This window comes from Theobroma umbraticum, unplaced genomic scaffold (genome assembly GCF_002168275.2).
Source record: "Theobroma umbraticum cultivar Fairchild unplaced genomic scaffold, ASM216827v3 scaffold_12.1, whole genome shotgun sequence".
Taxonomy (NCBI): domain Eukaryota; kingdom Viridiplantae; phylum Streptophyta; class Magnoliopsida; order Malvales; family Malvaceae; genus Theobroma; species Theobroma umbraticum.
In genome coordinates this window covers 166,600-180,583 of record NW_018397269.1, presented here as the reverse complement: position 1 = coordinate 180,583, position 13,984 = coordinate 166,600, and the positions used below count along the sequence as shown (strand labels likewise).

The window sequence follows — 13,984 nt, the reverse complement described above, 5'->3', positions numbered from 1 at the left end:
TTTGGTTAATGAGAGGTTAGTACAGACCCACACTATTTAATCTGAGAACTTTCAACGTTCTCATGGAAGTGGTCCCACATCCGTAAATGCATATAAATAAAGTTTGTTTATTTTATATTGAATTTAAAGAATTGCAGCATTTTATAACTTATAACATTAGATCTTTGGGGACCATAATGCCACAGCCGTGCTCCATAACCATTTATTATTATCTCGTACCAGCCTTTGCCTTCTTTAAGGATGGGGGGACCATATATTTACAAAATTATTGGATGATCCGAAAATTTCAAAATAATTTTTTACAAATAAATAAAAAATATTAGCTTCTGGGGAGAAATTATATGGTATTTTAAAAACAAAATGTTCAAGTTTTCTTGAATAGTGTGAACACGAGAGAATTATTAATTCTGCAATAAACATGCTTCTCGGAACAGACGAAGCGAGGCGAAGCGCATTCAAACTTTAGATCTCACCCTACTCTGTTGGTAGATTAGGGCGATTTCTTCGTCAATGTTGCTAAACAAAAGACAACTTAATTACATCCTATAAGCCTTATTACTTGAGAATCAAAATTCATAGGAGACATGTAGTGATGCGAAAAATATAATATAATCCCCAGATATATATCTTATAGGGAGGAGAGGAAAACAAGAGCAAGAGAGGAACAACCCTTCTAGCTAGCTAGTACAATTAATGCAACCCTTCCCTTCATCATCCCCCTTAATTTCCCTTTCCCAACAGGACTTCTGCAATCTCAAGGCTAGGGACATTATTGGTCTTATACAACCTAAAGCAATTTTTGAGGCTAAATATATAGATGTGCATCAACCTATGCTGAGAAAATTAATGATTTGTGATTTTGATTGACTTTGTTTTCTCTTTTAAGATATGCTAGACAAATTTCCATGGTTGTGGTGGGAGGAGAGAAAGAATCAATCAAGGGATGTTGAAACCTGAAAAGATGTTTGATCTTCCATATCCTTAATTTGGAATCAAATAAAATTTCATGCACTTAATTGTAGTACTGCAACATGCCCAACTTTACAACTAATTAATCCATGTTGTTATTTGTTCAATCTCTTATTGCACTCCCTCACAACTTGATACAAGAATAATGAACCTTTTCCAGTGTTGTTCAAACAATATATATATATGAAGTGCAGTCACTGTTGGGAAATCCTCTCACCCAAAAATTGTCACAAAAAAAAAAAAAAGGTTCATACTTATAGAAACTTGTATATTCAAAATTTCAAGAAAGTGGAGAATTTATTTGACTTTGTTTCTTTTTTTTCTTCTGATTAGTATCCTAACAATCTTAAGATGGCAAACCGAGTTACTACATGAATATTTCCAAAAACATATATTAATCTTTGCTATTTTTTCATAACTTGAAGCACTGACATGGAACAATTACACTTTTTTGGTGCTTTGGATAGAGCTGATCAAATTTAGTGTTTTAGGTTATTTGGAAATGGCTATAAAGATAGTTTGCCCCTATTTTTTTTTTGGGTGTTAATGAGTTTATTCAATACCAATATCCATATTAATATTAGAAAATTCTGAAAAGTAAGGTGTGGGAGTTTGTATTCCTTCTCCCTCAATTTCTTCTTCATTAAATAATAGTAATATTGTGGAAAAAATAAGAATCTTTTAATAATAAAGAGAAAAGAAGTTCCCCATTATGTGGATGTCATTTCTCAAAGACCAACTTCTTGTACCATATATCATAGTTTAATTAACATAGAAAAAAGACATATTCCTAACCCAAATTGCACCCTATTATATATTGAAGGGCTAAAATATGGTCCCAAAATTAAATAACAATTATCCTATCCGTAGGGTAGAGTTTTTAAATTATACATCCAAGAGAAAATGCAGAGGATTGTCACAAATTTTTTATGCTATAATTAAAGAGAATTAGTAAATTAATATAATTGTTAAATTGACATGTGACGACTTTATCGATCAACTTATTGCAAAGTCCAAATATAGAATAATAATCCATTTAAAAACGAAAGTAAAAAATTGGAGTATGTTAGAATTCGAAAATAAAAATGATTAAAACTAAATTAATCAAATTAATTAAGAAGGAAAGTTCAGCTGCAAAAGAAAAAGATGCCCATGTGCTTTACTTTTGTGCATTTCAGGCAAATAAAATTGTTGCATAATTATAATTACATGATGTGCTGTCTTTCCTTTCCCTAAAAGAATATGATATATTGAGTATCACCTTTTAATTTGTCTATGTCGTCTGCAACGTGATGCCAATATTAATTCAGACAAACTCAAGTTTGATTATTATACAATAAGAATTTTTAATCCTACAATGTTTTTCTTTTTTGCTTTATCCTCCTTAATTAATTATTCTACATATTTCCTTACTTTCCATTTTCATTTTACTTTTTTCCCTGTAGCATCTCCAGGTGACAAGCCTGTCATATGCTTACCAACAGGACAAACAGGCAGTGAAAAAAAATTAAACTCTAAATCTGGCAGCTTTCTTCATAGCTCAAAGGACAAAAGAAATTAAATCCCTGTGGGGATTTTAATGTTTTTATTTAGGTAATTTTTCTTTTTGGGATGAGAAAGTAGGTGGCTTGAAAATTATATTACATCGTCACGTCACTTTGACATTAAATTGCGGCTTTAAGCAAAATAATACTAGTAATTTTCAATATTCTTTCATTGTACCTAAATTTGATAATTTGTATTTTTATATTTTAAATATATTAGATATGATTAAAAATAAAATATATTAAAATTAAATACGAATACGAAATGAATCATATTTGTATCTTAAATTTGAAATATATACACGTAAATGTTTAATAACTGTATAACACGATATAACACAATTAATACGATTGTTAAATGTATCAATATATGATACAATATAATTAATAACACGTTTACCATATTTAATATCATTAAATAAAACTATTTATAATTAAATATAATTTTATTATTTAAATTTAAAATTAATAATTATAAAAACAATTATAATAAAACAAAGTAATAATAACATTAAATTTAATAAAATAAAAATTCAAAATTAGGGTTTGGGCAAGGCATAATTACATTATTAGCTATATAAAATTTAAAAAACTTGTTAAAATAGGTTCAAATAGTTTTTGACTATTAATTTTTAACAAATTGATAAATGTGTCACGTATACATGTTTAAATATGAATAAATATATTTATATATTTAAATACGATTAAACATAATAATATGATTAATTAAATTTATTTAAATATATTATTCATATATGACACGTTACATATTAAACATGATTAGATATGAAACATATTAAAACTAAATCTAAATTTATTTAACTTCGTATCTTTTAATGTTATGTTCAAAATTACCAGATTTAATTGCATCACAAAAAACTTGAAATTCATTTTCTCCTCCATATATATATATATATATATATATCACTTCAATTAGTTTAGGTAATGAAAACATCTGCCCACTAAATTGATGACAGATGTGTCCGTTGCCTATACGCATGTACTTACTGCTGAAATGGTGATGGTACCCGTACCATGTCCTAATGGAAGTGAGGATGTGCTTCTGTTAGGCAAGTGAGCATTTGGTTTTTTTCTCTTATATCGTTGTCCCCTTTTGTCTAATATTATATTGTCAATTAGTAAAATTTTAACACCCCACCCCCTCCCCCAAAAAAAACCAAACAAAAAATTAAAATAAATAAATAAAAAAAAAGGTCTCATGACAAGCAGCATTTGGTGAATGGGAATTAAATCTCAGATATCAGGAATTATATGAAAGTTTATAGTATTTTTCAACTTTGAATAGAAAAGATGAAAGAAAAAGCTGACATCTTTTGTCACAGGAGTGCCTATGGCTATGGCCTATGGGAGTTTTACTTTTAAGGACGCGCTGTGCTCTATACAAGGAAGGAAGCATCTTCGGGCCGGCTTGGACTGGGGAATGGGAATAGGATATGCCTTTTTTTTTTTTCTTTCTTTTACCTAAATATATGAATGATTTATTATTCTTATTATATAGTCAGCAAAAGCTTAATTGTTTCTCTGTTGGGCCAAACAGTGGACTTAACAAAGTTTTTGTGGTCAGCCCAAAACTAATTTAAGGGGGCATTATCTGTTCTTTCTCGGGTCAGATCTTGTTACTTTAGACAGCACAATTCAGAGATGTTTAGCTACTTCTTCCTAGCAATTAGGACAGCTAGACTAGGATAACCTCAATTTGCATCGCCATAATCCACAAGAAATTAATAAAAGGGGTTCTCATCTTCAATGTTATGAATACACCAGTCTTGGTAAAATAAGACACTGCTTTGTAAAACGTTTACTAAATTCTTCAAAACTGATGATGTTGGATCCTTATCAAGGTCCCCATGCATTGACCTGTCTATAATGGATGACTAACAAGTGTAGGTAAGCAACCATATGCCCTGGAAGATTTTTCTTGGGACTGTAACTTTAAGCTATATCACCTACAAGTTCTTGCCAGACATAAATACGCCCGACAAATCGTACCAGTGTAGTAAGTACTTAACCAGTGACACCAGAAATATTTATAAAAGAAAGATCAAAGCAAGGAAGGACTACTAATAAAAGTCTGTCATGTCTTCCAATATCATATAAACTGGTAACATGGCTTTTGTCTGTGGCACAAGGTTTCATTGTCTCACCAAATTCAGTCACTGCTGTTTTTATGTCATTGCAGGTTATGCATGCTCTTGAAACCATTTACACATTGCCAACATCAAGAAGCATTTACCTAGTAGGTAGCTACTAGTTTATGACCATTAACCATATTGTGCAAGCAAAAATTTAAAGCATCCATCCGGGGATAAACCCATTGACTTGCTGGGCATGAGTTGTAGCAGCTATCTGGTCTGAAGCAACAGGATTGTACCTTCACCAGGAAACAAATCAAACAGATGAAAATTAGCACAGACAAGGTAGTTACCTATGAGAAGGGTCAAAGGATTTTAAGGACTTGAAAGCCTACCCTATCTGCAAAGTAGGATTGCATTCCAAAGGCTGAAATAACCCCTGAGATTGAGCCTGCTGGTTACTGTATGAAACACTTTGCTCACCACCTTCCCATGATGCTCGAAACTGGTTTCTTGCACTGATTTCATCAAGCTGCCAAATACACACACACAAAAAAAAAGGAAGCAACTCACAATAATCTCAAACATATGAGAAAACTACTGGGAACGGCAGAAGGCCAGCAGAGCTTGATATCTTAATAAGTGTCAAAACTCAGTCATTACATTATCATAACATATAAAACTTCACATTTTCGAAACCTATGGGGAATTAAGTAGCAAACCTTCAATAAAATGCTATATTTTCCCTAGATAAACTAGCAATTTGCCCGTGGAATATAAATTTCGAGGTTTGTTAGTCTCATAAGAAGGCAAGTAATTAAAAGCTTGTGATTGACTCCTCTGAATGCTTGCCAAGGCTCACTTGTATGTTACAAATTCAGCTAGAGTAGACTTATAAATTTTTTGAAATGAGGGTGGACATACAACAATTTGAGCAATTTCGGGCTTGTAACTTTTCAATCTGCTTACATTCAGATGTTATGTGTTGTTTGTCCTTTCCATAGATGACAAATACTTTCAGGTTCAAACATAAAGTACTTATGATCTTACAAACTTGTTTTCTTTACATTTCCTCTGAACATCAACTAAATCTTACTTTAAAATTAGGCTTGACTTTGAACTCTGAAGTTCGGGTTCAAGTTTGTCTAAAGCTGTATAAGATAAGTCAAATTAAGTTCATTCACCCCGCATCCCAAACAATGAACAGAAAACACTCAAATAGTCCAAGTTGATGAACAACAAGCTGTATGCCTTACATGATATCTAGTTACTTTTATAATTAATGATATGATTTTACCTTAATTGACAAAGCCCTGTTAGCTTCCATCAACATTTGTTCCTGTATTTAAAGCCGGTAGCCTGTTAGTATTTTAGAAGACAAAAAAGGTTTAGCAGTAATTGTTTTTTTCTCCAAAATTGAGATACCTTATTCTGAAGATCAGAAAGCTGGTCAAGCAAATATTGGGTCTGAAAAGGACATTGAAATAAGTGTTAGAATATAAAATGTAAAAACTTTATATTTGGAGCAAAGAGGGGAGGGACTGAAGATATGCTGAAAGAGTTGCAATGACAAGTTATTCATACCATTAAATTACTACATAATATTGCACAAGGTATAATTAATTTTTTCATGGAAGACAGTGCCTATAGACCAGTGTACTGATCTATGCTATCTTCTTCACAAGGAAAGAATGGTTGAGTTATGATTTTGCAACAATTATTATATGATAGACCTAGCTGCTAAATGTCATGCTCTTGTGGAAGCTACTAATTGATCCATCTAGTTGGATCATCTAAATAAGTACATGACAGCAATAACTAATAACAAGCATGGGGCTGCAAGCTTGTACGTTTGCTATGTAGCTGGGAAAGAGGGAAAGCTAAGTGTGGACTATCAATTATATAAAATTGAAAATGGACACCCCACATAAAAAAGAAAAAGGTGTCAAACTGACCAAAAGAAATAGCCTACTTTTACCTGTTATAATTTTAACTATCAATAAATTAGAACTTTTGGCTGAGTAAAAAAGATACAAAGAAATTAGTTTCAGGTAAGATGTCATTATATTGTTTTCTCTTGATTCCTATTATTAGCCCTTTCCTTAGATCTTTAAGCAGAGGTAGTCATAACGCTAGTTCTACAGGTTAACAGATTGTAATTTAAATAGAAAACGGATGAAGAGACTCTTATTAATAAAGATGGACCTTTGTCGCAAAGTGCAGATAACTTGTAAGAAAGAAACCTGATTTGAACTGAGTTCATGGAATCTAATTGGAACATAAATATAGCTGAAAAAGCTAAATTAAAATGTTGAGAATAATTGGCTTGTTAAGCCTCAAGCCCTAAACTAAATCACACATGGCAGACTTGTAAGTTGCAAGCTCAAGAAACTTAAATAAAAAAGACCAAATATAAAGCAATTTTATATTCCTATTACATCTTGAAGTTTTCCCTTCAACCACCAAGTTTCATCTACTCCTAGACTACCTACAAATGCAGAACATAACCTACACCTTGTCATTGCAATGAGAGAAAAAGAAAGGGGGGTGGGGGGGGGGGGGGGTGTTGATGTTGACAAACAGGTAATTATGGATGATGTAGATTTAGTTACCTTATGGAGCGGACATGTTTCAAGGATGTTTCTAGTTGACGCTCAAGCTGCTCAAGCTCCTTTGAGTTTAAGGGGCCCAAGTCTTCACCAAGAAGATTTCTGTTGAACCAAGGCTCACATAACAATTGCTTATGTTAAAAAATATAGAGCAGGAATAAGTACAATCCTTGAGTAATTGCCCAATTCTCCCCAACCTTACTAGAAAAACACTTGAAAACACAAAGATAAAGGCAAAAATAGCCTATGAAATGAATCTAAAAATCCAAAGCTAGGTACAGTTGTTAGACTAATTACCGCTGAGTTCGTTGCAGGGCCTCATATCTAGCTTTCAGTTTTAGATACTCCGCATAGCTGCTCTGTTACAGCCAAGAATAACGTATGAGAAACTATAAAGTCATCATCTAAGGGACCAGATACCAAAAACTTACAATTTTAAGATTATTAAAATAACACAAGGAATTTGTCATGTCACAAATCTAGCAAATAGTTTATGAACATATAATATACCCAGATCTCAAATTCAATTACTGCATTGCGCTATAACAAAGTTATTGCGATCTCACCTCAAGCTCCTTGGCTGGCTTGCTAACTTCCACTGCACCATAACTGCATTTCTGATATCTTTCAAGTGTCTTGAGCATGCTGGGGTGAAGGCAAGTGGAAAGAAATTTATCATGATGCTAAATTTGAACATAGAATTATGAATTTTTTGCATTGAAATGTTCAAGTCAACGTACATAGAGAGCTAGTTAGTGTTATATCTTGGATAATAATCATTTTCTTTTGTTTGGTATTTTATATGAATGATCACGAATGATATACTATGTAAAGTTAACATATAGCATACAAAGAAGTACAATTTCAACAGATTTCCACTTCTCTATTAAGGTGATGGTAATAAATAGTAACATATTTGAAGCAATTAATTAAGTAGGTGCTTGGCTAAGAAGACATGAGGTTATATTGGAAGATTCATTCCAATGATAAAGAGACTCTAGACTATATGCAAGCGCGAGTATAATTTTATGCATGCATGTGACATTGTCAAAATTACTTGCCACGCCCCATATTTATCACAGGTTTCTCAATTATCCAATGCTTTATTGTAAGCGTACAACTTGTTTAACGCAAAAACTATTCCTACTTTTCTGGAGAAGTTAACAAAAAGAAACATTAACCTAGTAAACAAAATAAATTATTCTGCTTTATTGACATTATGGGGTCTAGAAGTGATAATCAAAAACTCAAGTTGTAAAAAGTAGTAGCCACATGACATTACTGCTAGATCAACAGAAATGCAAATACCAAAACACCAAAAGATGGCAATTATGAATGTTTGCATAAACATGTATCACAAAGCATGAAAGGGCATGCACAGGTACACACATATCCAACTATATGGGAAGAATTAAGGGGAATGTTGTCCAAAGTTTAGTTTTTCCTTTAGCAAGATAATTAGGACAATCATATAAAGTATACCTTTCAATCTTTTGGCTAAAACCTAAAATTCTAAATGGTAACCATGTTTGGGAAGGTATCAAACATAGAGCACACACTATTGCCTTTTGAGCTACTAATATTTGGACTATTTCTCTGAAATTGAATTCCAAGTTAGGCTTATGTAGGTTGGTTCTCTTAGTGGGAATTACTCAGCGAAGTCTTTCTGTATGTTGGTTCTTGAGAGAAGTGGCCCCTATCATGATTTTTGAAAGAAATTTTGGAGGGTCTTCTTTTCTGCTCAACGTTTTGGAGGGGTATTGTCTCACTAAAAGTTGAAATATCCTGCCAGCAAGTTCTTAAAGGTGAAGTAGCAAAGAAATAATAATTAATGAAGAGAAAGCTACTGGATAGTAGCTTGGCCATCTGGTCGCTATGCCAAAAGGAGAGTGAATCTGTAAATAATTTGTTTTGTACATGTCAAGAATCATGGAAGATTTGATCAATGTGGTGTAACATTTGGGGAGTAACATGGATTGCACCATGAGAAGCTTTCCAACAAGTTATGACACATGATGTTTGTTTGCCGTCATTTGATCTATTTGGTTTTGTAGGAATAATTTCACGTTTAACACTAGATGTTTGTATGTTATCCCACTATTTGAGGTCATCAAATTAAAAATTGTTTGTTAGGTAAAAGCTAGATGGTCAGAGCTTAACTAATCGATTATGAATTTATTTAGATATCCTAAAGCTGTAGTCTTGGAAAAATGTAAAAACGATGAGGAATGGAGTTGTGTGGAATTGTCCTACTCTTTACTCTCTCAAATTTAATGTCGATGGAATGACAAGGGATAGTCCAAGGGCTGCTAGAATTGGTAGGGTGTTGCGAGATGAGGTAGATACTATTAAAATTATGTCCTTCAAATTTGTTGAATAGGAGATATGAACCTTCTTAAGTAACTTGCTATTAGAGAAGCTTTCATGATGTTTGCTGCATATAAATAGATAAATTCTTATGATTAATAATTGAAAAAGTAATTTCTCTAATGTCGTGAATCGGGTTTTATGTTTGCCCTAACTAGAAGACCCCATAATTAGTTTGAAAAATTAGTGAATAATTTTTCATCATGAAGTGAAGGAGAAATATGCATGAAGGACTGAAGTCAAGCAAGGCTGCCACAATCACACAACTACTTGTAAAAGCTCTAGTTCATGAATCTTGCCAGTTCCTTTTCGAGTTAGACCTAGTATGCAACTTTCTCTCCTCTTAAGAACTAATCCTTTGCTACTGTCTCTTCTCTCTTATCAAGTTTACTGATAACAGAACATTTTTCTTCATAACTTAGGATCATCTTGAAGTTTATTTCTCCAACTAAACCAAGGCTTTAGTGGCATTAGAATAGTATATTGTTGTCCTAAAGAAGCAGCTGTAGACACTTTGTTAATCATTGAATATAGATGATGTAACATAATTTGATTTTTTATATCAATAAAGTACATAATTAGTATAATGCAGCATTTATTAGAAAATTAACCTCATGACAATGTATAAAACAATGATTGATTCCTTTTCTTTTTGAGTTTAATAAAACCATACCCTAGAAGTTTCTATTTCACTACTAGTGCAGCACAAAAACTGAAAACAAGAAACAAAAATAAAAATTAAAAAAGGAACTCAAGGAATATTTTCACAATACAAATTTCACATCAAATACATATTCATCCACTTACAGCCTTGAGCTACCAAATTTCTGGTATTCCCGAGGCAAATGAAGGAAAATAAGAATTGAAATTAGGCCAATGATTCTATAAGGAATATCTATTGAGAAATTATCCTGTGGACATTTCAAGACATGACACCCTATTGATCAGGGGTAAGGTAACCCTACAGAGGACATGACATTTGTATCCACCAGTGTTACAAAGAAGACTCAAATCTTCTGTGGGAACTGCTAGGATTATAACAATTTAACTAATTTTATAAAGAACAGAATTAGCTACTAATAAAAGAATTTAACTCAATTTACAAAGAATTATCTGAATAATTACAAGGAGCTATTGCTATGATACATATATACTTACTGTTTACATAATTTCTTAAAACTATGCATACTATAGTATTGGATTTTTCACAAGATATCAAACACATATATGTTTAATGATGTAGATCGAGTTATACTACTATGGCAAACCATAAGTTTGAAACCCTTAGCAAGAGGTGACATCTAATTCTTAATATTACAAATATTAATTCCCAAAACCTCGAAACCTCGAGTAAGAAGGACAAACAAGAAAATACTAGTACAACTCCAAAATCTTCACCCTATCAACCTCTGAGTAATAAAATGTAGCCTATAAGAAAAATCATACAGTATAACAAATCCCTAGAAGTAGCAATCAGTGTGGTTAGTAAGAACATCTGGCAATGGCCTTATTTTATGTATTTATTTAGGAAAATATTAGTAATTTTGATAAATGGAACTTGACCCATTGAAAAAAAAAGCCCATAGGAAATTTTCACAAAAAAAAAAAAAAAACAGTGGGGAAGAACCTTCTTTTTTCCCTAGCTCTGCCATGAATAGTATGATAGTTCTACACCAACCTGAAAAGTTTCATGCACAGAATATTGCAATGGCAGACTTCAGAATAAATACAGCTCATGAACAAATTATATAGTTCTCTTTGTCTAGATGGGAGAGAATTGGCCAATGGATTAAAGCCATTTCAGCTGAAAAAAGATCTACTGATGTTGTAAACAGTTTCTCTATAAAAAGATTTCAGAAGAAAACCTGGGGAAAAGAGTTTTTAGATATATATATTGATTGGACAAAGATCTGTATTTTGTTGCTTAAGATGAAAAATTGTTGTTTAATCATTAGAAAAACTAACAAAAAAAAAAGGACTAGACAAATAAAATAATTAAAGGTAAACAAGCAAGCAAACAAACAAACAAAATCATAAATCCAACTCAGATCTTAGAGCAAACATAAAAAAAAAAAAAAAGAAACCTAGACTTTGAGCTAAAAAAGAATTACGAAAGAAAAGAGTAAAATATCATATATAAGAATGATCAGAACTTCAAGGCCACAAAAGAACAATAAAAAAAGTAAAAAGTAAGACAATTACAACCTAATGGAAGCTCCTAAAACCCTCATAATGGAAAAAACAAAAGAAGTCCAAGAAGACAACGATCAAATAAATTAAAATAAAAAAATAACCCAAGTTCAAATCAACAGAACAAGCAAAAGAAACAGATCTTCACATGTCAAAACAGCCGGAAAAAAAGGAAAAAAAAAATAAAAAACGTTCACATATCTTCATGAATGAATATATATATATATATATAACCAAAATAAAATAAAAAACAAAGAAAGAGCTAAAAGGTTTGATACCTAGCGCTGCTACAAAACTCATAGAGCTTGCCACGGTTAGAGAAAATGATAAGAGCAACCTCAGCATCGCACAAAACAGACAATTCATAAGCTTTCTTGAGTAACCCATTTCTTCTCTTGGCAAATGTAACTTGCCTGTTTATCTTGTTCTCTATCCTCTTCAACTCCACTCTTCCTCTCCCCATAATCTTCCTCACAGAAAGATTTAAAACCCTTTTTTTTTTTCCTTACTTACTATATTTATACTAACTACACCTCCACAAGTATCGATTATCAATATATCTCTATGTATGTAATTATTTCTTCTTTTGTTAAATTATGTTTATTTTTTCTTCTTCTTTTTATTTTTTTTTTCTCTCTTTGTTCTTGGGAACCAGCTGCTGGTCGAAGGCTGATCTTTCTTTTGCTAAGTCAGGGACTCATGTCCCCAAATGTAACCAAATTTGTGAAAAACAAAGAAAAAAGTTGGATTCTTTGCACCCCTCAACAGAAAAATATAAAAAGAAGAAAGAAGAAAAACAAAAAGAGAGAGAAAGAGAGAGAAAATTCCTTGAAAAATCTGGTTCCTTGTAAGTTTGGTTCTTCTCTACTTTCAGCTTTCTAACCTCAAGGTTTTAAATGTCATCAAAAATAAAATATAAATGTTTTTTTCTCTTTTTATTTTTTATTATTATTTTTTCTGGTCTTTAGGGTTGTTGCTTCTTTCTAGTTTCATACTATAAACTTGGAAAAATTTTACTGTTCCACTTTTGAGTAAAAGTTTTTCCCGCATCTCAGTTTCAGAGCGTGGAGTGCACCTTCTATAAATTATTTGTGCATTATTGTGCCGAAAGCCAAGATAGGATAGAATCTTGGGAGGTGTGAGCACGCTCGACGTCAGAGCGTGGTTAAAAAGTTCCTTTGTTTTAATCGAACTTTTGTATATCGATTCTAGTTGTCTTCAGAATTCATCAGAACGTCGTCACCTACCTTAAAATGGATCCACACGTGTCCGTTTTTCATTGGTTTAAATTTTTTATCTTTGCAAAATTCTTTTTTCCCCTCATTTTATTTTTCTTTACCTTTCTGTCCCTACTAAGGGGATAAAATTACAAAATAAGTAGGCAAACAGGAATATCTAATTGCTTTGATGAGTAATGCATGTTATTGATTTATAGAAAAAGATAACCATCTTTAATTAGTAAAAGAATTGCCATGAAAAACACGGAAAGTTGTTAAACATTGAAAACAGACAATAAAAAGTTTCACGTTGGCATCATCCTTGACAATTAAATTTTAAGAAAAATTATATAAAGAATTTCTCCACCTTTTTCATTAAAATGTGAATGAGGTTAAGTCTAATTAAAATTATAAAAAAGACCCTAACATTATACTACTTCTATGGTCACATTAATTACCATATATGTACATCCATAGCATTGATGTTTGAAGGTAAAATTAAACAATAGTTAGTTTCTCTCTCTCTCCCTCTCTCTCTCTTTTCTTTCAATCAAAAAAAAAAAAAAGCAGCAAAAAAAAGAAAACATGAAGAATTAGGATTATCAGTATGTTCTCTTGCCATGTATCCCCATTAATGACAGAGTACAAGCACTTAAATGCTCTTATTCTACAACTATTTTTCTGACTTACATATTCCGAGGGAATGGCAGCTAACCCTTTTGATCCTTTGTCCAACCACTTGTTGTGAACGCAAGGACATGAGAAACTATTGCTTTCACCTCATCTCATATCTTAAAGAACAATTTTTCTTTCAAAATCAGCATATATCCCTCTTGAATATGTGTGTTGACATCACAATATATGTCCTTGACCATCGGTTTATAGTAGTTCCTCTTTTTTATTTTCGTTAAAAATATAATATTCATAAAAAACATTAATATTATTTAGATTTAAAATCACTTATTTCGATAAAGATAACTTGCCAATTGTTAGAA

The 13,984-nt window shown here is 31.9% G+C and overlaps 1 protein-coding gene across 1 annotated transcript; it reads right to left on the bottom strand.

Moving 5' to 3' along the window:
• Positions 1-4,592: 4,592 nt before the first annotated feature.
• LOC110426003 (K-box region and MADS-box transcription factor family protein) lies at positions 4,593-12,685 on the bottom strand. The gene is made up of 9 exons (XM_089785176.1): positions 12,051-12,685; positions 7,782-7,860; positions 7,513-7,574; positions 7,219-7,317; position 6,792; positions 6,032-6,073; positions 5,904-5,945; positions 5,002-5,138; positions 4,593-4,905 (listed from the first exon to the last, which is right to left on the bottom strand). Exons 1-9 carry the CDS (start codon positions 12,233-12,235, stop codon positions 4,821-4,823), a joined length of 732 nt encoding a protein of 243 aa, XP_089641302.1. The 5' UTR covers positions 12,236-12,685; the 3' UTR covers positions 4,593-4,820.
• Between the last annotated feature and the right edge of the window lie 1,299 nt (positions 12,686-13,984).